Source organism: Oncorhynchus mykiss, chromosome 5 (genome assembly GCF_013265735.2).
Source record: "Oncorhynchus mykiss isolate Arlee chromosome 5, USDA_OmykA_1.1, whole genome shotgun sequence".
NCBI classification, from domain to species: Eukaryota; Metazoa; Chordata; class Actinopteri; order Salmoniformes; family Salmonidae; genus Oncorhynchus; species Oncorhynchus mykiss.
The window spans coordinates 88,816,827-88,842,058 of NC_048569.1; the positions used below are offsets into that span (position 1 = coordinate 88,816,827).

Genomic DNA, 25,232 nt, shown 5'->3' on the forward strand with positions numbered 1-25,232 from the left:
AATGACTGATTAGACCTTCAGAAAGTGTTTACACCCCTTGACTTCTCCTTGTTGTGTTAGAGCCTGAATCGAAAATGTATTAAATTTAGATTTTGTGTCACTGGCCTCCACACAATACCCAATCATTTTTTACAAATTAATAAAAAATGTAATGCTGAAATGTCTTGAGTCAATAATTATTCAATCCCTTTGTGATGGAAAGCCTAAATAAGTTCAGGAGTAAAAATGTGTTTAACCAAGTCACATAATAAGTTGCATGGACATTTCCAAAAGCCTGTTTTCATTTTGTCATTATGGGGTATTGGGTATAGATTGATGAGGACTTTTATTTATTTCATCCATTTTAGGAAAAGGCTGTAACGTAACAAAATGTGGAAAAGGGGAAGGGGTCTGAAAAGTTTCCAAATGCCGTGTATATGTAAGATCCCTCAGTCAAGCAGTGAATTTCAAACACAGATTCAACAACAATGACCAGGGAGGTTTCCCAATGCCTCACAAAGAAGGACACCTATTGGTAGATGGGTAAAAAAAAAAGCAGACATTGAATATCCCTTTGAGCATGGTGAAGATATTCATTACATTTTGGATGGTGTATCAATACAGCCAGTCACTACAAAGATACAGGTGTCCATCTTAACTCAGTAGCCGGAGAGGAAGGAAACCGCTCAGGGATTTCACCATGAGGCCAATGGTGACTTTAAAACAGTTACAGAGTTTAATGGCTGTGATAGAAAACTGAGGATGGATCAACAACATTGTATTTACTCCACAATACTCACCTTAATGACAGAGTGAAAAGAAGGAAGCCTGTACAGAATACAAATATTCCAAAACATGCATCCTGTTTGCAGTAAGCAACTAAAGTAAAACTGCAAAAACTGTGGGAAAGAAATTAACTTTATTTCCTGAAAACAAAGTGTTATGTTAGAATCACTGATACTTACAGTGCATTCGGAAATGATTCAGACCCCTTGACTTTTTCCACATTTTGTTACATTACAACCTTATTTTAAAATGGATTAAAAAATATATTATTCTCATCAATATACATAAAATACCCCATCATGACAAACCGTAAACAGCTTTTCAGAATTACAGCTAATTTATTAAAAATAAAAAATTAAATACCTTATTTAAATAGTATTCAGACCCTTTGCTGTGAGACTTGAAATGTAGGTCATGTGCATTCTGTTTCCATTGATAGTCCTTGAGATGTTTCCACAACTTGATTGGAATCCAACTGTGGTAAATCCATTTGATTGGACATGATTTGGAAAGGCACACACGTCTATATAAGGTTCCACAGTTGACAGTGCATGTCAGAGCAAAAACCAATTTGTGAGCTTGACGGAATTGTCGGGTACCAAAAAAATTCTGCAGCATTGAAGGTCCCCAATCATTCTTAAATGGAAGAAGTTTGGAACCACCAAGACTCTTCCTAGAGCTGGCCGCCCGGCCAAACTGAGCAATCGGGGAGAAAGGCCTTGGTCAGGGACCAAGAACCTGATGGTCACACTGACAGAGCTCCAGAGTTCCTCTGTGGAGATGGGAGAACCTTCCAGAAGGACAACCATCTCTGCAGCACTCCAACAATCAGGCCTTTATTGTAGAGTGGCCAGACGGAAACCACTCCTCAGTAAAAGGCACATGACAGCCCGCTTGGAGTTTGCCAAAAAGCACCTAAAGACTCTCAGACCATGAGAAACAAAGTTCTCTGGGCTGATGAAACCAAGATTGAAATCTTTGGCCTGAATGCCAAGCGTCACGTCTGGAGGAAACCTGGCACCATCCCTACGGTGAAGCATGGTGGTGGCAACATCATGCTGTCGGGATGTTTTTCAGCAGCAGGGACTGGGAGACTAGTCAGGATCGAGGCAAAGATGAATGGAGTAAAGTACAGAGATTCTTCATGAAAACCTGCTCCAGAGTGCTCAAGACCTCAGACTGGGGTGAAGGTTCCCCTGCAGGTACCCCTGCAGAGTAGAATGGGACAAACTCCCCAAATACAGGTGTGCCAAACTTGTAGTGTCCCAAGAAGACTTGAGGCTGTAATCGCTGATGCTTCAACACCTTTTACTGAGTAAAGGGTCTGAATAATTGTGTAATTGTGATATTTCAGTTTTTTACATTTATATATTTGCAAAAAAAAAAAAAAAAAAAAGATGTTTGCTTCGTCATTATGGGACATTGTGTGGAGATCAATGAGGGCTGAAATACAGCAGGAACGTAACAAAATGTGGAAAAAGTCAAGGGGTCTGAATACTTTCCGAATGCACTGTATGTAAATTTGATATTTCTGTATTTCATTTTCAATACATTTGTAAATGTCGTAAAACATGTTTTCACTTTGTCATTATGGGGTGTTGTGTGTAGATGGGCGAGATTTAATCCATTTTGAATTCAGACTGTAACACAACATATGGAGAAAGTCAAGGGGTGTGGAAACCTTCTGAAGGCACTGTAGGTGTGTTCTGTTATTAGTGCCTGGCTCTCTGTCCCAGCGCACACGCATACACACACACACACACACAAATACAATTCACACTTGTACTCATTCCCCCTCTCTCTGTCTTGCTACTCCAGAGACTCAGAGCGTGGAGGAGTGTGGCGAGAAGCTGAAGAAGATCCTAGAGTCCCCCAGTGTCCCCCAGGCCAACCACCAGCTCCTGGTGCACCTCACCAGACACTTGGTCAGGGTGGCCCAGAGTGGGGCTCAGAACCAGGCCAGCCCCAGGCTTCTAGGCCAGACCTTCAGTGAGGCCATCTTCAAACACTCCCACTTCTGGTAAGACTGATTGGTGCATTGGTGAAGTTGTGTGGTGCTGGAAAAAAGGTGCTATCAAGAACCTAAAATGGTTATTCGGCTGTCCTCATAGGAGAACCCTTTTAAAATCTTTTTTTGGTTCCAGGTATATCCAACAGGTATAGGAAACATATCAAGCATGGGTCTCATGCATGCTATATTCTCATATATATTCTCATATTGACATTCACAGATATATATACTGACATTCTCAGATATATATACTGACATCCTCAGATATATACTGACAATCTCAGATATATATACTGACATTCTCAGATATATATATACTGACATTCTCAGATATATATACTGACATTCTCAGATATATATACTGACATCCTCAGATATATACTGACATTCTCAGATATATATACTGACATTCTCAGATATATATACTGACATTCTCAGATATATATACTGACATTCTCAGATATATATACTGACATTCTCAGATATATATACTGACATTCTCAGATATATATACTGACATTCTCAGATATATATACTGACATTCTCAGATATATATACTGACATTCTCAGATATATATACAGTGGGGAGAACAAGTATTTGGAACACTGCCGAGGTAACGAGTTCAAACAGGTGCAGTTAATACAGGTAATGAGTGGAGAACAGGAGGGCTTCTTTAAGAAAAACTAACAGGTCTGTGAGAGCCGGAATTCTTACTGGTTGGTAGGTTTTCAAATACTTATGTCATGCAATAAAATGCAAATTAATTACTTAAAAATCATACAATGTGATTTTCTGGATTTTTGTTTTAGATTCCGTCTCTCACAGTTGAAGTGTACCTATGATAAAAATTACAGACCTACAAAATTACAGACCTACAGATCTACATGCTTTGTAAGTAGGAAAGTAGTGTATCAAATACTTGTTCTCCCCACTGTATACTGACATTCTCAGAAACGTATAGTTTGGATTTACATTTGGTTGAGTTGTCAACTAAAGTTAATTCAACTTGAAATCAAAAAAAATGTCACCATGTCTTTTGATTTAGGTTAAAAGTTGGGTGAAAAAAAGACTAAATGACTTTTTGCAAATCCAATCCGTTTTCCACGTTGATTCAACGTCATCACGCATATTGTTTTGGTTGTAATGATGTGGAAACAACGTTAATTCAAACTGTTTTTGTCCAGTGGGAAAGCATTAGCATGTTGAGTATGCTGTTTGTTCTTCGCATACACTGCCAAAGCTCACCGGGAGAATTGCTCTCCGAATTGCTCTGTATCACGCAGGAATGTCCGTTTCTGGCTTCTGTTTACAAAGAAATCTGGAATAGGAGATTACAGTCAATGAGTCAGAACTCGTGATATTTGCGTAGCCTCTTCCACTCGCTCTGTCGCTCGCCTCTGACGTCACCAGAAGGAGTGAGCGTGCTGGGCTGTCCCAGAATGCATTGCTCTCTCTGGCCCGTCGCTCTGTCAGGTTTTTTATGAAAACTTGACCCATGGTGCTCCAGCCCCCCAGCCATAACCACCAGAGAAACAGATGGAGGGAGGCCAACATAAGTCTGTTTGTCTGACCTTTCTAACATAGGATGTAACCCAAATGGCACAATAATCCCTATGTAGTGCACTACTTTTTACCAGGGCCCATAGGACTCTGATCAAAAGTAATGCACTACGTACTCTCATTTGGGACTCAGACGTAAGCTCAGTGGATTAGACCAAAGAGAGAAACGGCAGGGCAGGGAGAAGGGTCTTCTTAACCATTTAGCGCCATGCCAGGCAGAGAACTCTGCCAAGTACTTCCAAAACCAAAAAAACGCAGATCATGGAGTGTATGATCATATCAGTATATCATATAGTAATAGATATATCACTATATCATATAGTAATAGATCATATACTAATAGTAGATCATATAGTAGTATATTATATAGTAGTAGATCATATAGTAGTAGATCATATAGTAGATCATATAGTAGTAGATCATATAGTAGTAGATCATATAGTAGTAGATCATACAGTTCATTAATTGCATGTTCAGCAATTATTTACAGCATGTTCATTGATGGTTTATGGTTCATTGAACAAGCATGTGAATCAGTGTTTAAACCCTTTACAATGAAGATCTGTGAAGTTATTTGGATTTTTACGAATTATCTTTGAAAGACAGTTTCTTTTTTTGCTGAGTTTATATACTGTATTTTAAACCATCTACTGCATCTTGCCTATGCCTCTCGGCCATCGCTCATCCATATATTTATATGTAGATATTCTTATTCCATCCCTTTTCTTAGATTTGTGTGTATAAGGTAGTTGTTGTGAAATTGTTAGATTACTTGTTAGATATTACTGCACTGTCGGAACTAGAAGCACAAGCATTTCGCTACACTCGCAATAACATCTGCTAACCATGTGTATGTGACCAATACCATTTGATTTGATTTGATTTGAAAGTGTATCATGCCTCAAAAAGTCATTTTGTTTAGTCATCTTCCTCCGAGAGAGGTCCGTCACACAGCCACCACAGGACTTGAATTATAGGGAATAAGTACCTAAGTTAATCAACAGTTTCTCTGACCCAGCAGCAGGCAAAATTCAATAGAGGAGAGCGGGAGGGAGGGAAGGAGGGAACGGGTTCATACCCCAGAAACTATCACTAGAACTTGTACTAGTTTTCCAATTCCTTCAAAGAAGCCATTTTGTTTAATTTTCTAATGCAGTTCAACCATACAAATAGCTTGTATTGTTATCTGATGGATAGCATGCTCTCTCTCTTTTTCACCCCTCCCCTCTTTCTCGCTCTATTCAAGTGACGTTGTAACTCTTGACTCCCCAACAACACAATGTTATGTTTATGTCAATATTTACATCAATGACTTCTCGACCTCTCTGTCCCTTCCTTTGACCTCTGACCTATCTCCCTGCCTGTCCTGCAGTACGGACGTAAACCCAGAACACCACGTGAAGATCATGGAGGCCCTGATTGCAGCCGGGGGACTGGTGGAGATACAGGCAGCCCCAGGTAGGACACTCCCCCTTTGGATCCGACCTGCAGCACCCCCCCGACCCCCCCCCCCCCCCTCCCTGTGCCAACATGGTGGAGGGTCATGGACTTATACAAGTACTGTGTCACAAATGGGTTCAGATGTTCTACACAGTGCACTGCTTCTGAACAGGGTCCACAGGAAGGCCTTCATCTTTACATCAATAGAGAATACAGAGGTCCTCTGTATTATTCGATGTGTCTCACAGTTCAGCTTCATCATGTTTCATAATATGACAGACACACCTACATATGACTGTGCAGTTTGTTGTTCCGCTACGACAACAGACCTGCCTGAGGACCTGCCTGAGGAGGACTCTGTGGGGAGAGGGAGGAAGGGGTGATGAGTGGGGAGGAAGGGTGAGAAGGGGAGAGCAAGGGTGAGGGAGTGGTGATGAGGGGAGAGGAAAGGTGAGAAGGAATCTGTGGGGAGGAGGGGAGAGGAAGGGTGAGGGATGGGAGAGGTGAGGAGAGGTGGGGAGGGTTGAGGGGAAATCTGTTGGGAGGAGGGGAGAGGAAGGGTGATGAGGGGAGAGAGGGGTTGAGAAGGGGACAGGAAGGGTGAGGGAGGGGTGATGAGGGGAAAGGAGGGGTGAGAAGGACTCTGGGGAGGAGGGGAGAGGGAGGAGGGGGGAGGAGAGAGGATGGGGAGGAGGGGTAAGGAGGGGAGGGGAGAGGAGGAGTGAAGGATGAGGTCATCCAGAACTAAATATAGACGAGTCACTCTGTGGTCACCACTGTTTTATCAGTACGATGTCTGTCTGTCAGTACGATGTCTGTCTGTCAGTACGATGTCTGTCTATCAGTACGATGTCTGTCTATCAGTACGATGTCTGTCTATCAGTACGATGTCTGTCTGTCAGTACGATGTCTGTCTCTCAGTACGATGTCTGTCTGTCAGTACGATGTCTGTCTCTCAGTACGATGTCTGTCTGTCAGTACGATGTCTGTCTATCAGTACCATGTCTGTCTGTCAGTACGATGTCTGTCTATCAGTACGAAGTCTGTCTGTCAGTATGATGTCTGTCTGTCAGTACGATGTGTGTCTGTCAGTACGATATCTGTCTATCAGTACGATGTCTGTCTGTCAGTACGATGTCTGTCTGTCAGTACGATGTCTGTCTGTCAGTACGATGTGTGTGGGTCATGGGAAGAAGGCTCTGTTTGTGTGTGCTTGCTTCGGTGCATGCATACGTGTGCGCTCGTGTGTGTATGAGTGCGTGCTTGGGTGCGTGTGTGTGTGCTTGCGTGGGTGCGAGTTTGTGTGGCATACAGAGCGACCCAGGCCCAGCGAGAGGTCACAATTTATCTGCAGTGGCAGGATGTCTGTAGAATGGGATAGTGGTAATACTATCTAAGGACAGGCTGGTTCTAGAAGGCTCGGCAGGGTTCTGGCAGAGAGTGGACTTTCTGTATTCTGTCCTTCCTGTAAGAATCAGCCCACTGCCAGCTTGGGTTTGTTATATCTGGTGGTTTTAATGAAAATAATTGAGCAGCTGCCCAAAGCTGGGCCATGTAGTTTATTTAACTTATGTATTTCTCACAGTGGGAAAACGACTTGGAATCCCTCTCTACCACAACCTCCAGTGGAAAAGAGCAGTTTGGTTTATGAAATGTCCTGAGCTACTGTTACAAATAGTGCGTATAGCATAAAATAATACCATACATCTTCCTCCATTTGTTTGCTTTGCCACGAAAGCTGCGATAACTTAACGGCATCTGTTAATTTTCTCTGGCTGGTTCTCCGGTGTTTATGTAGCAGAAACAATGCCTGGAGGGTCAGCCAACCTCAGGGTAACACTGTCAGAGAAGATAATTAGACCTAAAGAGGTTGTTAGGATTGTCTTGTAACCTCTGTATAAGTTTGTGTGTGTGTGTTTTTGTGTGTGCTTGCGTGCGTGTACATTTGCATTTGTGTGAAAGTGTCTTTGTTAGCCAGCCAGCCAGCCAGACAACCAGACAGACAGATAGCCAGCCAGCCAGACAGACAGATAGCCAGCCAGCCAGCCAGCCAACCAGACAGACAGATAGCCAGCCAGCCAGCCAACCAACCAGACAGACAGGCAGACAGATAGGCAGGCAGGCAGGCAGGCAGGCAGGCAGGCAGGCAGGCAGGCAGACAGACAGACAGACAGACAGACAGACAGACAGACAGACAGACAGACAGACAGACAGACAGACAGACAGACAGACAGACAGACAGACAGACAGACAGACAGACAGACAGACAGACAGACAGACAGACAGACAGACAGACAGACAGACAGACAGACAGACAGACAGACAGACAGACAGACAGGCGGTGGGTGGGTGGGGTACTGAATGAGGTGTTAAGGGTCAGACAGCAGGTGTGTGTTGATTATGAGGGTTGGGATTTTGGTTAAGATTATGGGGTCAGGCGGCGGGGGTGTGTGGGGGCTTGTGTTGGGGTTAAGGTTAAGGTTATGGGGTCAGGCGGGTGTGTGTGGGGGCTTGTGTTGGGGTTAATGTTATGGGGTCAGTGGATATCGAGCCAGGTTATGGTTAAGGTAACCTTGTGGTTAGAGCGCTGGGCCAGTATCTGAAAGGTTGCTAGATCGAATCCCTGAGCTGACAAGGTAAAAATCTGTCGTTCTGCCCCTGAACAAGGCAGTTAACCCACTGTTCCCCGGTAGGCTGTCATTGTAAGTAAGAATTTGTTCTTAGCTAACTAGCCTAGTTAAATACATTTTTTTAACATGGTTGCTAGGGATGGGGTTGGGAAAGGGGAAGGGGTTATGGGTAATGTTGTGGTTGATGACAGGGGTGGAACAACAGAATATGCCAGTACATCTCAGATTGGCTTTAACTTTGACACGGCCATCTCTACTCCCCTTCCTTCAGACCAATGTTATGGTTGTAAACATGAATGCCAGGTCCTATATTAACCCTTGGACTTGACCTTGGCCAGAACAAACGCACCATAACTCAGAGCCAATCATCACACTCAGCATGCTTGGAACAGAGAGCGGTTTATGGGGTAAGCTTTCACCACCCTGAGGGTCAGAGCCAGGGGGCGTGATGGGGGGGACAAGACATGGGGTTAGGTGTTTAGGGGGTTAGGGGGACATAATTTAGGGTATTTTTAGGGAATTTGAGAGGCGGAGGCAGCAATGAAAGTGGAAACCTGTTTAGGGTAGTTGCTGCTCAACACTGATACCACTAGGCCTTTACATTACAGCAGCTCTTATACCCGTGTGTTTATGCTCTAAGTACTATAGTTACAGTGCCTTGTTAACAGTTGTAATTGGGTGTAATTGCCTAGCAATTACATAGCAATGGAGGTGAAGGTTTTGGGCATTAATAAGAAAGTGGAGTGGGGAACGCTATAATGTATTCAGCCTCCAGACAGACATTGTGTTGAAGTCCCAGTGATGCTTTAAGTGTGTGTATTGGCAGGGTTACATCACACCAACAAAGACTGCTGTCTATTTGTGATGTCTCTGACATGCAGCTCGTTTTATAACCTGTCTGACACAACCCACTAGACAAGCTCTCTGAGTGGATGGATGGAATCTCTTCAAGATCATCTTGACATTTTGCGATTGCTTGAATGACTGTCCAGTATAGCATACCGTATCTCTATATATTGTGGGGTGGCAAGGAGCCTAGTGGTTGGAGTGTTGGACCGAAAGGTTGCAAGATCGAATCCCCGAGCTGACAAGGTAAAAATATGTCGTTCTGCCCCTGAACAAAGCAGTTAACCCACTGTTCCCCGGTAGGCCGTCATTGAAAATAAGAATTTGTTCTTAACGGTCTTGCCTAGTTAAATAAATATTATATCGCTAGTTATGATCGTCTCTATTCTGGCAACTCAAGACAAATCATTTTAATATTTTATGTTCCCCTGCTTGTCGCAGAAGTCAAGTCCACAGATCCCTCATTTGTCAGATTGAATATGTGTCTTTGAAAGGGGCAGAGTAGCCACATAGTGTGGACAGATGCAGGTACTGTTGTCATAACTTGTCGCAGACTATTTTCCTGTGCAGCAGGAAATGCAAATTGTAGTGTATTCAATGTTTTAAAAGGCTTCTAAAGTTTGTAATTTGCATTTTAAAATGTCAGACTTGATTTATTCTAACAAAAAAATTAGCAACCCCTGCAAAAATGGCAATTAATCCACATAATAATTAACATTCCCTGTTGCTGCGGGATTATTTTCCTGCTGTGAGAAACTGGTAAAATGTTGTTTGTGGAGATCACTTCACGGCTGTGGGGAGAAAGAGGGAGGTCAGGTTCAAGTCGTTATGGGGCCAGTGGTGGAGAGCACTTCACGGCTGTGGGGAGAAAGAGAGAGTTCAGGTTCATGCGTGAACAATTTTCTCCCCAACTGGCCCCATAATGAGCATCCCGCCGAGCTCTACATTAGCCCAGGTCAAAGGTTAGACTAGCTCCCATGGGTGCACTGTTAACCCCTGAATAGGCCCAACCAAGCCTACTGCAAATGGAGTCTTAAAATCTTACAATTCCAACCTGATACGGCCTTTACCTGAGTGGTCAATCCTTTGTGTGTGTACATCTATGTATTTGATGGAGCAGGAGTTTTAGGCCTCAGTGGAACCCAGCTCAACCAGTCAATCTGTCAGGCATTACCATCACGCCATAATAGCGTTACCAACCAAGAAAAAATACAAACTAAGAAAACAAACTCATTCACACACAGCCTTTTTGACTCTGTTATGACTTATTTTCCCCTGCCGAAGGCACGCAACCCCTGCCCACAGCCTAGCGAATGGAACAGACAACCCCCCTCCCCCTACACATACACACAAACACACCCAACCATCCTAACCATCCCCCCTCCTCCCGGCCCCAGGCCATTTATTTGGGTCTTAATGTGTTCCAGGCAGGGAAAGTTTGTTGGTAAAACATTGCGTTTAAAGATAGATCTTGTGGGCTTGTGTTTGACTTCCCTCGTCTTGGATGACTGGGCCTGTCAGATACTGATGGATTCATTGTGGCTGTGAGCGTGTTGCTCTGAAAATAAAAGAGCAAGAGAGAGGGTAAGAGAGAGAGAGAGGGAGAGAGAGATGGTAAGAGAGGGTAAGAGAGAGAGAGAGAAAGAGGGGGGATAAGAGAGAAGGTAAGAGAGCGAGAGAGAGGGAGAGAGAGAGGGTAAGAGAGAGAGAGAGGGGGGTAAGAGAGAAGGTAAGAGAGAGAGAGAGAGGAGGTAAGAGAGAGAGAGAGAGAGGGAGAGAGAGGGTAAGAGAGAGAGGAGAGAGAGAGAGGAGAGAGAGGGTAAGAGGGAGAGAGGGGGAGAGGGTAGGAGAGGGGGTAAGAGAGAGAGAACGAGAGAAGGAAAGAGAGCGAGAGGGTAAGAGAGAGGGAGAGAGAGAGGGTAAGAGAGAAGGTAAGAGAGAGAGGGGGAGGGGTAAGAGAGAGAGAGGGAGAGAGAGGCAGTGAGAGAGAGAGAGAGAGAGAGAGGGAGAGAGAGGGTAAGTGAGTGAGGAGAGAGAGAGAGAAGGAGAGAGAGAGAGAGGGTAAGAGAGAGAGGGTAAGAGGGAGAGAGGGGGAGAGGGTAGGAGGGGGGGTAAGAGAGAGAGAACGAGAGAAGGAAAGAGAGCGAGAGGGTAAGAGAGAGGGAGAGAGAGAGGGTAAGAGAGAGGGGGGGTAAGAGAGAAGGTAAGAGAGAGAGAGGGAGAGAGAGGGTAAGCGAGAGAGGAGAGAGAGAGAAAGAGAGAGAGAGGGTAAGAGGGAGAGAGGGGGAGAGGGTAGGAGGGGGGGTAAGAGAGAGAGAAAGAGAGAAGGAAATAGAGAGAGAGAGGGTAAGAGAGAGGGTAAGAATGAAGGTAAGAGAGAGAGAGAGAGAGAGAGACGGTAAGAGAGGGTAAGAGAGATGGGGGGGAATAAGAGAGAGGGTAATAGAGAAGGTAAGAGAGAGAGAGAGGGTGAGAGAGATGGTAAGAGAGAGAGAGAGAGAGAGAGAGAGACGGTAAAGAGAGAAAGAGGGGGTGAGAGAGATGGTAAGAGAGGGAGAGAGAGAGAGGGTAAAAGAGAAGGTAATAGAGAGAGGGGGGTAAGAGAGGAGGTAAGAGAGAGAGGGGGGGTAAGAGAGAGGGAGAGAGAGAGAGGGTAAGAGAGAAGGTAAGAGAGAGAGAGATGGTAAGAGAGGGAGAGAGAGAGAGGGTAAGAGAGAAGGTAAGAGAGAGAGGGGGGTAAGATAGAAAGTAAGAGAGAGAGAGAGAGAGGGGGGGTAAGAGAGAGAGAGCGGGAGAGAGAGACAGTAAGAGAGAGAGGGGGGGTAAGAGAGAAGGTAAGAGAGAGAGAGGGGGGTAAGAGAGAGAGGGAGAGAGAGGGTAAGAGAGAGAGGGTAAGAGAGAGATAGAGGGTGAGAGGGGGGTAAGAGAGAGGGAGTGAGGGGGTAAGAGAGAGAGGGAGAGAGAGGGTAAGCGAGAGAGAAGGAGAGCAAGAGAGGGTAAGAGAGAGAGGGTGAGAGGGTAAGAGAGGGAGAGAGAGGGGGAGAGAGAGAGAGAGAGAGGGTAAGAGAGGGGGAGAGAGAGAGAGAGAGAGGGGGAGGGTAAGAGAGAGGGAGAGAGAGAGAGAGGGAGAGAGAGGGAAAGGGGGAGAGAGAGAGAGAGGGTAAGAGAGAGAGAGAGAGGGTAAGAGAGAGGGTAAGAGAGAGAGAGGGTAAGAGAGAGCGAGAGAAAGAGGGGAGGATGGGAGGGTAAGAGAGAGGGAGAGAGAGGGGGAGGGCGAGGGGAGAGAGGGGGAGAGAAGTGGGGAGGGAGAGAGGGGGAGAGAAGGGAGGGAGAGAGAGAGAGAGAGAGGGAGGGAAGAAAGAGACAGAGAGACAGAGGGAGAGAGAGAGGGGAGGACGGGAGGGTACGAGAGAGGGACGGAGAGGGGGAGAGAAAGGGTAAGAGACAGGGAGAAAGTAAATTACCCTCTCTGTTTTCATATCTCCCCCTCCCTCTCTTCTGTCTCCCTCTGTGTTTATAGCAGGGTTTACAGTCAGTACCAAGTCCAATCTTTATGATGTTCTCCATTCTAGTGTGATGCTTTCCATGTCCGTAAAAAATGGGCTATGATAAAAATCTGGGGGCCATTTGCAGTAAAAAAAAGATTTACACAAAATGAAAACAAAACATCACATAAATAATGTGGGATGTGTTTAAATGAGGTGCAACTTTGAACCGTTTGGGTGTGACTGTGAAACGTTCCTGTAGCCAGTTTATTTGGTAATGATTATTACTCTGTACGTTTAGGCCTTTAAACTGAACTTAAGTCCACTCACCGTCAATTCAGACCAGGTCTCTGGTGTTCTCTGTTAGAGTAGAGACTGTCATGAACCCACCCAACCAAGCTATTAGTTAGTGTTATTAATCAGAGCATGTGTCCTGATGTAATTCAACAGCTGCTCTGTGTGTGTGTGTGTGTGCTCTTTTCTGGATTTTTATCATTAGTGGGTATCGGCCTAATTCTGCTCATATTTGGTGTTCTACGTTGTACACGGAGGATGTTTTGCAGAATTCTGCGTGCAGAGTCTCAATTTGGTGTTTGTCCCATTTTGTGAAGTCTTGGTTGGTGAGCGGACCCCAGACCTCACAACCATAAAGGGCAATGGGCTCTATGACTGATTCAAGTATTTTTAGCCAGATCCTAATTGGAATTGAATTTTATGTTCCTTTTGATGGCATAGAATGCCCTTCTTGCCTTGTCTCTCAGATCGTTCACAGCTTTGTGGAAGTTGATGTTTAGGCCAAGGTATATATAGTTTTTTTGTGTGCTCTAGGGCAACAGTGTCTAGATGGAATTTGTATTTGTATCTCTCTCTCTCTGTGTCTCTTTCTCTGTGTCTCTCTCTCTGTGTCTCTCTCTCTGTGTCTCTCTTTCCGTGTCTCGCTGTGTCTCTCTGTGTCTCTCTGTGTCTCTCTCTCTGTCTCTCTCTCTGTGTCTCTCTCTCTGTGTCTCTCTCTCTGTCTCTGTCTCTCTCTCTCTCTCTCTTTCTCTCTCTCTCTCTCTCTCTCTCTCTCTCTCTCTCTCTCTCTCTCTCTCTCTCTCTCTCTCTCTCTCTCAACAACCACTGTGGGGTGAGTGTAAGATTGTATGTGTCACTGTATGACTTTAGAGTTCATGGTAGTGTCATGATAGTGTCATGGCCCTGAAAGTGAAGACTTATCTTGTAATCCTGCTGTGGGGTGAGCAGCAGGGCAGTACTCTACCACAGAGCCACCATGCCTGCCTCTGTGTGTGTTTGTCTGTGTGTGTTCACGTGTGTGTCTATGTGTGTTTGTCAGAGGCGTACAAGGTTATTAAGAGCTGTGCTGAGATTAAGCCTCAAACATGGGGAGAGTGTTTTTGTATAGCTGTGTGTTTCAAATCAAATCAAATTGTATTAGTCACACTTTTTTAGCACACGTTATTGCGAATGTAGCGAAATGCTTGTGTTTCTAGCTCCGACAGTACAGTAATATCTAAGAAGTAATATCAAACGATTTCACAACATATACCAAATACACAATTAAGAATATATAAATATATGGACGAGATAAGATACAGTAGAATAGGATAGAATACAGTATATACATATGAGATGATTAATGATTAAGAACACCTCCTCCCAGCTGCCCACTGCACTGAAGATAGGAAACACTGTCACCACTGATAAATCCACTATAATTGAGAATTTCAATAAGCATTTTTCTACGGCTGACCATGCTTTCCACCTGGCTACCCCTACCCCGGTCAACAGCACTGCACCCCCCACAGCAACTCGCCCAAGCCTTCCCCATTTCCCATTCTCTTAAATCCAGTCAGCTGATGTTCTGAAACAGCTGCAAAATCTGAACCCCTACAAATCAGCCGGGCTAGACAATCTGGACCCTTTCTTTCTAAAATTATCTGCCAAAATTGTTGCCACCCCTATTACTAGCCTGTTCAACCTCCCCTTCGTGTCGTCTGAGATTCCCAAATATTGGAAAGCAGCTGCGGTCATCCCCCTCTTCAAAGGGGGGGACACTCTTGACCCAAACTGCTACAGACCTATATCTATCCTACCCTGCCTTTCTAAGGTCTTCGAAAGCCAAGTCAACAAACAGATTACCGACCATTTCAAATCTCACCATACCCTCTCTGCTATGCAATCTGGTTTCAGAGCTGGTCATGGGTGCACCTCAGCCACGCTCAAGGTCCTAAACGAAATCTTAACCACTATCAATAAGAAACATTACTGTGCAGCCGTATTCATTGATCTGGCCAAGGCTTACGATTCTGTCAATCACCACATCCTCATCGGCAGACTCGACAGCCTTGGTTTCTCAAATGATGTCGCTCTTGCTACTGGTGAGTCTCTGATCCACCTCTACACAGACGACACCATTCTGTATACTTCTGGCCCTTCTTTGGACACTGTGTTAACAACCCTCCAGGCAAGCTTCAATGCCATTACAACTCTCCTTCCGTGGCCTCCAATTGCTCTTAAATACAAGTAAAACTAAATGCATGCTCTTCAACCGATCGCTGCCTGCACCTGCCCACCTGTCCAACATCACTACTCTGGACAGCTCTGACTTAGAATATGTGGACAACTACAAATACCTAGGTGTCTGGTTAGACTGTAAACTCTCCTTCCAGACCCATATCAAACATCTCCAATCCAAGGTTAAATCTAGAATTGGCTTCCTATTTCGCAACAAAGCATCCTTCACTCATGCTGCCAAACATACCCTTGTAAAACTGACCATCCTACCAATCCTTGACTTCGGCAATGTCATTTACAAAATAGCCTCCAATAACCTACTCAACAAATTGCATGCAGTCTATCGCAGTGCAATCCGTTTTGTCACCAAAGCCCCATATACTACCCACCATTGCGACCTGTACGCTCTCGTTGGCTGGCCCTCGCTTCATTCTCATCGCCAAACCCACTGGTTCCATGTCATCTACAAGACCCTGCTAGGTAAAGTCCCCCCTTATCTCAGCTCACTGGTCACCATAGCATCACCCACCTGTAGCACCAGCTCCAGCAGGTATATCTCTCTGGTCACCCCCAAAACCAATTATTTCTTTGGCCGCCTCTCCTTCCAGTTCTCTGCTGCCAATGACTGGAACAAACTACAAAAATCTCTGAAACTGGAAACACTTATCTCCCTCACTAGCTTTAAGCACCAGCTGTCAGAGCAGCTCACATATTACTGCACCTGTACATAGCCCACCTATAATTTAGCCCAAACAACTACCTCTTTCCCTACTGTATTTATTTTATTTTATTTATTTATTTATTTATTTAGCTCCTTTGCACCCCATTATTTTTATTTCTACTTTGCACATTCTTCCACTGCAAATCTACCATTCCAGTGTTTTACTTGCTATATTGTATTTACTTTGCCACCATGGCCTTTTTTTTGCCTTTACCTCCCTTATCTCACCTCATTTGCTCACATCGTATATAGACTTGTTTCTACTGTATTATTGACTGTATGTTTGTTTTACTCCATGTGTAACTCTGTGTTGTTGTATGTGTCGAACTGCTTTGCTTTATCTTGGCCAGGTCGCAATTGTAAATGAGAACTTTTTTCTCCTCTGGTTGCACATGTGACATGCTGGTAAAAATTTGATAAAACAGATTTAAGTTTTCCTGCATTAAAGTCCCCGGCCACTAGGAGCGCCGCTTCTGGGTGAGCATGTTGTTCTTTGCTTATGGCCTTATAGAGTTGGTTGAGAACGGTCTTAGTGCCAGCTTCACTCTGTGGTGGCAAATAGACTGCTACGAATAATATAGATGAGAACTCTCTTGGTATATAGTGTGGTCTACAGCTTAAGGTACTCTACATCACACACCAGCTGTTATTGATAAATAGACACACACAACTACCCCTTATCTTACCAGACGTAGCGTCTCAGTTCTGCCGGTGCTTGGAAAATCCTGCCAGGTCTATGTAATCCGTATCATCGTTCAGCCCCGTCTCGGTGAAATGTAAGATTTCACAATTTTTAATGTCCCGTTGGTAGGATAATCTTAATTGTAGGTCATCAATTTTATTTTCTAATGATTGCACGTTAGCAAGAAGAACGGATGGCAGTGGGAGTTTGCCTACGTTTGCCTACGGATTTTCAGAAGTTAGCCCGATCTGCGGCCCCTTTTCCTGCGTCTTTTCTTCAAGCAAATGCCGGGGATCTGGGCCTGTTCCAGTGAAAGCAGTATATCCTTCTCGTCGGACTCATTAACGGAAAAAGTTTCTTCCAGTGCTAGATGAGTAATCGCTGTCCTGATGTCCAGAAGTTATTTTCGGTCATAAGAGACAGTAGCAGCAACATTTTGTACAAAATAAGTAAAAAAAATAAGTTACACAAAACACAAAAAAATGAATAAGCACAATTGGCTGGGAGAATGTAAAACATCAGCCATGTTCTTCGGCGCCATCAGTGGCCAGTGATTTCAAGTCTATGTATATAGGACAGCAGCCTAGTGATGGCTATTTAACAGTCTGATGGCCTTGAGATAGAAGCTGTTATTCAGTCTCTCGGGTCCCAGCTTTGATGCACCTGTACTGACCTCACCTTCTGGATGGAAGCGGGTTGAACAGGCAGTGGCTCGGGCGGTTGTTGTCCTTCCTGTGACATCGGGTTCTGTAGGTGTCCTGGTGGGCAGGTAGTTTTCACCCAGTGATGCGTTGAGCAGACCGCGCCACCCTCTGGAGTACTCTGCGGTTGCGGGTGGTGCAGTTGCCGTACCCAGCGGTGATACAGCCCGTGTGTGTGTTTGTGTGTGTGGGTGTAATATTCAGAGCTGTAGTATAGTAGAGCTATCTATTAGGTCTTCAATTTCACTCACCCCTTACTCACACACACACACACACACACACACACACACACACACACACACACACACACACACACACACACACACGCACACACACGCACACACACACACACAATCAGGATAGGGTGGCTGGCTCCGGAAATTCCCAGTCGGTGTGTGTGTATGTATTTGTGTGCCCTCCTGTGCTCCCTCAGCTGCTCTCAATCACCTGGCTCACTGTACCATGTAATGACACACACACACACACACACACACACACACACACACACACACACACACACACACACACACACACACGTTATATTTTCTCCCCACCTCACTACTGCTTTGTTTCCCTCTGGTCATCCTGTACGTTCCCAGCTAAGGGCTAATTTATCAAAAACAAGCCCTGAAGGGGTCCCTAGGTCTGGACTGGGGGGTGCTGGGGGTTCAGGGGAGAGAGAGGCAGTAATGGAGTCTGAAATTAGACAATAGTCGGAGGCTTAGAGATAGATGAGACATAGAGGACAGCTCCAGGGTCAAAGGTAATCTAGAATAGAGAGGTGACATGGAGGAAAGGTCATGTACTGCTTCAGCTACTAGTCCACATCATACGCAGGTTAACTAACTAGCTACCACACATACACACACATTTACTCTCACTCACTCTCTGTCTCTCTCACTCACTCACTCTCTGTCTCTCTCTCTCACTCACTCACTCACTCACTCTGTCTCTCTCACTCACTCACTCACTCTCTGTCTCTCTCTCTCACTCTCTCACTCACTCACTCTCTGTCTGTCTCTCTCTCTCTCTCACTCACTCACTCACTCACTCTGTCTCTCTCACTCACTCACTCTCTGTCTCTCTCTCTCACTCTCTCACTCACTCACTCTCTGTCTGTCTCTCTCTCTCTCTCACTCACTCACTCACTCACTCACTCACTCACTCACTCACTCACTCACTCACTCACTCACTCACTCACTCACTCACTCACTCACTCTCTCCCTTTTCTCTCAACTACTACTGCATAGATATAGATCATTACTCCCCTAAGCCCCCTTTAACTGCCAATGCAGCCCATTCGTCTCTGGCTGGCTGGGTTTATTTAGCAGCCCATTCATCCCTGGCTGGCTTGGTTTAGCATGGGAAAGGATGTGTTGCTTGATGTTCAGTATTGAGAGTGGACATAGTATGTTATTTATTGTATGACTACACATCAAACAGCCCCTCATCCCTTCATAGACATTAGATATTGGATACGTATCTGATATTGAGATATCAGCTGATGTATGAAGGGCTATATAAATACATTTGATTTGATTTGATTTGATATATGGGTTCCGATACGAGACAGGAACCATACGTTTTAGTTTGAAATGATTCAGTTTGATTAGAGAACGACTCGACGACTTCTCTGTGTGTGTGTGTGTGTGTGTGTGTGTGTGTGTGTGTGTGTGTGTGTGTGTGTGTGTGTGTGTGTGTGTGTGTGTGTGTGTGTGTGTGTGTGTGTGTGTGCGCGCGTGTGTGTGTGTGTGTGCGTGCGTGTTCTTTTATGTGTGTAATTGATGTACAGAACCAGTCAAAAGTTTGGACACACCTACTCATTCAAGGGTTTTTCTTTATTTTTACTATTTTCTAGTAGTGAAGACATCAAAACGATGAAATAACACATATGGAATGATGTAGTAACCAAAAAAGTGTTAAACAAATCAAAATATATTTTAGATTTGAGATTCTTCAAAGTAGCCACCCTTTGCGTTGATGACAGCTTTGTACACTCTTGGCATTCTCTCAACCAGCTTCATGAGGTAGTCACCTGGAATGCATTTCAATTAACAGGTGTGCCTTGTTAAATTTAATTTGTGGAATTTCTTTCCTTCTTAATGCATTTGAGCCAGTTGCCAGTTGTATTGTGACAAGGTAGTGGTGGTATACAGAAGATAGCCCTATCTGTTTAAAGACCAAATCCATATTATGGCAAGTTTCCCTGTTTCTCAGCGGAGGGAAGGAGAGCAGATGGTTGGTGAGTTGGGTGAGAGGCACCCCTCCCTCCCCTCAGACTGACAATCAGATGCAGGTCATCAGTCCAATAAAATAAAAAATAAACAAATTATTATGCTCACTCAGCTGTAGTACAACAAATTATCTATTACTAGTGTGATCCTATGCCTATATTTTTTAAATATAATTTCAAAATGGCAGTGCAATTTAAGCAATGACTATATTCAGGTAATGTATTGGGTCTATAGTCTAAGCTCAAACCTCATTGCTACAGAACAGTTTTTAATTGGTTAATGTTGCATAGGTCATGTTTTTAAACATTACGAGCGGTAGAGCCCAGTTTACATTTTCTGTGTGTGTGTGTGTGTGTGTGTGTGTGTGTGTGTGTGTGTGTGTGTGTTTGTGTGTGTGTGTGTGTGTGTGAGAGAGAGAGAGAGAGAGAATGGCCCTACAGTAGCACTTTGTCCCGTTATCCACTGGTGTCCATAGACTACCAAGTAGACTCCCTTCACTGGTGTCCATAGACTACCAAGTAGACTCCCTTCACTGGTGTCCATAGACTACCAAGTAGACTCCCTTCACTGGTGTCCATAGACTACCAAGTAGACTCCCTTCACTGGTGTCCATAGACTACCAAGTAGACTCCCTTCACTGGTGTCCATAGACTACCAAGTAGACTCCCTTCACTGGTGTCCATAGACTACCAAGTAGACTCCCTTCACTGGTGTCCATAGACTACCAAGTAGACTCCCTTCACTGGTGTCCATAGACTACCAAGTAGAATCCCTTCACTGGTGTCCATAGACTACCAAGTAGACTCCCTTCACTGGTTGCTCCCAGTTGTGTGTGTACGCAGCACCTTCAGATGATGTTATCGTCAGAGCAGTGATGCGTAGAATGGCAACTAACTGATGCCTCTCCGTGGGCAGTATGTTCACGTCTCAGGCTACAGACCGGCACTGTTCACGTACACACACACACAGACAGACACTCATGCATATATACGCACACACACGCACACACACACACACAGACACAGAAAGACAAACTCGTATGCGTCCATTTAAGCACAGAGCGGGTCACAGAGAGGGAACATCGGGGCACCAATCCCCCCCCCCCCCCCCCCCCCCACCCCTCTCTCTATCTATCCATCCCTGTCTATGTACAGTGCATTTAGAAAGTAGTCAGACCCCTTGACTTTTTCCACATTTTGTTACGTTACAGCCTTATTCTAAAATTGATTACATTTTTTCCTACACACAATACCCCATAATGGCAAAGCAAAAACAGAGTTTTTGAAATTTTACCAAATGTATTAAATCTGAAATATATAACATTTACATAACTACTCAGACCCTTTACTCAGGACTTTGTTGAGGCACCTTTGGCAGTGATTACAGCCTCAAGTCTTCTTGGGTACGACGCTACAAGCTTGGCACACCTGTATTTGGGGAGTTTCTCCCATTCTTCTCTGCAGATTCTCTCAAGCTCTGTCAGGTTGGATGGGGAGTGTTGCTGCACAGCTACTTTCAGGTCTCTCCAGAGATGTTCGATCAGGTTCAAGTCCGGGCTCTGGCTGGGCCACATAAGGACATTCAGAGACTTGTCCCGAAGCCACTCCTGCGTTGTCTTGGTTGTGTGCTTAGGTTTGTTGTCCTGTTGGAAGGTGAACCTTCACCCTAGTCTGAGGTCCTAAGCAGGTTTTCATCAAGGATCTCTGTACTTTGCTCGATTCAGCTTTCTGTAATTTCTGACTAGTCTCCCAGTCCCTGCCACTGAAAAAGATCCCCACAGCATGATGCTGCCACCAACATGTTTCACCTTAGGGATGGTGCCAGGTTTCCTCCAGACGTGACGCTTGGCATTCAGGCCAAAGAGTTCAATCTTGGTTTCATCAGACCAGAGAATCTTGTTTCTCATGGTCTGCGAGTCCTTTAGGTGCCTTTTGGCAAACTCCAAGCAGGCTGTAATGTACCTTTTACTGAGGAGTGGCTTCTGTCTGGCCACTCTACCATAAAGGCCTGATTGGTGGAGTGCTGCAGAGATGGTTGTCCTTCTGGAAGGTTCTAACCATCTCCACAGAGGAACTCTGGAGCTCTGTCAGAGGGACCATCGGGTTCTTGGTCACCTCCCTGACCAAGGCCCTTCTCCCCCGTTTGCTCAGTTTGGTCGTGCGACCAGCTTTAGGAAGAGTTTCAAATAGTCTTCTACGAAAGTATTTGAAAGCACTATCAAATACATATATGTTTGTTGTTGTTGCAAAGAACCATTCAAATACTGAGGGAAAAGTAATTGTTTTGGGCCGTGTATTTGAAAATACTCAAATACACAAGTAGACCGTTATAGTCTCAGACTGGTCTGTAGACCGTTACAGTCTCAGACTGGTCTGTAGACTGTTATAGTCTCATACTGGTCTGTAGACTGTTATAGTCCCAGACTGGTCTGTAGACCGTTACAGTCTCAGACTGGTCTGTAGACCGTTACAGTCTCAGACTGGTCTGTAGACCGTTATAGTCTCAGACTGGTCTGTAGACCGTTATAGTCTCAAACTGGTCTGTAGACCGTTATAGTCTCAGACTGGTCTGTAGACCGTTATAGTCTCAGACCGGTCTGTAGACCGTTACAGTCTCAGACTGGTCTGTAGACCGTTACAGTCTCAGACTGGTCTGTAGACCGTTATAGTCTCAGACCGGTCTGTAGACCGTTACAGTCTCAGACGGGTCTGTAGACCGTTACAGTCTCAGACTGGTCTGTAGACCGTTACAGTCTCAGACTGGTCTGTAGACCGTTATAGTCTCAGACTGGTCTGTAGACCGTTTGCTATGCTCAAGGACACGTGATGAACAGTACAGGAGACTGGGATTTATGGCTGAATTGATACAGATACGGCACGCTGATTAGTTTTTAGTAGGCACAATAAAAGCTCTGTCTCTCCCCCTCTCCTCTTCTCTGATTAATCTCTTTATTTTGACCAATCTCTCTTTCTTTTTTTGTAAGAGTTTTCTTTGTTTTTTTTACAATACAAAACATACACATACTGTACATACTTCAAACAGCCATATGCCAACATCTACAACACATCACCCGTCAAGACCCACCAGCTTACATCTCCAGCATCACTCTCCGCCACATGGCCTCAAATGGCACCATTTTGTTTCTCTCCGTCGCCCACACACTTTCAACATTTAGATAATAATGCTTTTGACCTTTCCATTGTGTTAACGATGGAGGATTGGTTGATTTCCAGTCTCTCTTTGGATATCTCTCTCTGCCCCATCTGTCTCCCTCTTTCTCTTTCTCACTCTCCACCTCCCTCGCTCTCTCTCAAATATATATACAGTGGGGCAAAAAAGTATTTAGTCAGCCACCAATTGTGCAAGTTCTCCAACTTAAAAAGATGAGAGAGGCCTGTAATTTTCATCATAGGTACACTTCAACTATGACAGACAAAATGATTAAAAAAATCCAGAAAATCACATTGTAGGATTTTTAATGAATTTATTTGCAAATTATGGTGGAAAATAAGTATTTGGTCAATAACAAAAGTTTATCTCAATACTTTGTTATATACCCTTTGTTGGCAATGACAGAGGTCAAACGTTTTCTGTAAGTCTTCACAAGGTTTTCACACACTGTTGCTGGTATTTTGGCCCATTCCTCCATGCAGATCTCCTCTAGAGCAGTGATGTTTTGGGGCTGTTGCTGGGCCACACGGACTTTCAACTCCCTCCAAAGATTTTCTATGGGGTTGAGATCTGGAGACTGGCTAGGCCACTCCAGGACCTTGAAATGCTTCTTACGATTCCACTCCTTCGTTGCCCGGGCGGTGTGTTTGGGATCATTGTCATGCTGAAAGACACAGCCACGTTTCATCTTCAATGCCCCTGCTGATAGAAGGAGGTTTTCACTCAAAATCTAACAATACATGGCCCCATTCATTCTTTCCTTTACACGGATCAGTCGTCCTGGTCCCTTTGCAGAAAAACAGCCCCAAAGCATGATGTATCCACCCCCATGCTTCACAGTAGGTATGGTGTTCTTTGGATGCAACTCAGCGTTCTTTGTCCTCCAAACACGACGAGTTGAGTTTTTACCCAAAAGTTCTATTTTGGTTTCATCTGACCATATGACATTCTCCCAATCTTCTTCTGGATCATCCAAATGCTCTCTAGCAAACTTCAGACGGGCCTGGACACATCTGGCACTGCATGATTTGAGTCCCAGGACTTTTTTGCCCCACTGTATATATGAGCCCAGTTCAGACAGACCAGAGCAGCCCCCCAGTAAGGTTCAGAGGGCTTTGGATGTCAAGGCAGGGCTCAGCTTCTGGGCTGATCCACTAATCCTATAGGTCTAGATGGATAGTTCTGCACTAAAGGGCCCAGTTCAGCACGCTTGGGGGACCACTGCATCCACCGTGTGTATGTCTGTGTGTGTTGTAGCAGCCCCCATTATACTTTATGTCTGTCCAGTGCAGACTATAGTGTGTGTGTGTGTGTGTGTGTGTGTGTGTGTGTGTGTGTGTGTGTGTGTGTGTGTGTGTGTGTGTGTGTGGTCCAACCCACTGTTGCCTTTCTAGGCCATGAGAGAAAGAGAGGCACTTCCCCCCTCCACTCATCCTCAGCCCTGATCCTCAGGGAGTGGTTGTTTTTAGTGCTAATAACTGCATTTTTATTGAGAACAACTATTTGTTCTTTGCCTTGTGTGAGCCGGAATGGCTCATAGGGCAGGAGCCTATCTCCTGTTTCTGTAGCGTGAGGCAGCTTGATGTACAGTAAACCCCCTGGACAGGACGCTAGTCTATCGCAGGGCCTTCACCCCAATCTATCTCCTTAATGCTGAGTGACAAGCAGAGAAGCATCAGGTCCCATTTTCACAGTCTTTGGTATGACTCTGCTAGGGATTGAACTCACAACCTTCCAATCTCAGGGTGGACACCCTAGAGTACAACAACATCAGCTAGAGGACAACAACATCAGCTAGAGGACAACAACATCAGCTAGAGTACAACAACACCAGCTCGAGGACAACAACACCAGCTAGAGGACAACAACATCAGCTAGAGTACAACAACATCAGCTAGAGTACAACAACATCAGCTAGAGTACAACAACATCAGCTAGAGTACAACAACACCAGCTAGAGGACAACAACATCAGCTAGAGGACAACAACAGGGGTGCCATAGCAAGTCTGCCTGTGTGTGTGTGCGTGCGTGTGCACGTGCCTGCGTGTGTGTGTTTGTGTGCATGTGTGCACGCGTGTGTGTGTGTGTGTGTGTGTGTGTGTGTGTGTGTGTGTGTGTGTGTGTGTGTGTGTGTGTTCATGCTTGCGTGTGAAACAAACAAAATACGTAAAGACAGATCTAGAAGCAAGTTATTAGTGTCAAATACACCAAATCATCTGCTGGTCAATGTTAGTCTTGGCAGGCTCACTTCCCCCCTGGCCTGATAGAGCAGCATGTTGCATACAGAACAGAGACCCAGATAACAGCTAGCAATGTTTTACCGCAGCTAGAAATGTTTTACTGCAGCTAGAAATGTTTTACCGCAGCTAGAAATGTTTTACTGCAGCTAGCAATGTTTTACCGCAGCTAGAAATGTTTTACTGCAGCTAGCAATGTTTTACCGCAGCTAGAAATGTTTTACTGCAGCTAG

The 25,232-nt window shown here is 44.8% G+C and overlaps 1 protein-coding gene across 2 annotated transcripts in view; it reads left to right on the plus strand.

Annotated features, from left to right (window-relative positions):
- Positions 1-25,232, plus strand: part of LOC110524761 (phosphatidylinositol 3-kinase regulatory subunit gamma) — a 323,905-nt gene that overhangs the window by 160,842 nt on the left and 137,831 nt on the right. For both annotated transcript variants that reach the window (XM_036978694.1, XM_036978695.1), the window contains exons 6-7: positions 2,584-2,785; positions 5,710-5,795. In XM_036978694.1, coding sequence (XP_036834589.1) covers positions 2,584-2,785; positions 5,710-5,795 — 288 coding nt within the window. The remainder of the gene's footprint in view (positions 1-2,583; positions 2,786-5,709; positions 5,796-25,232) is intronic.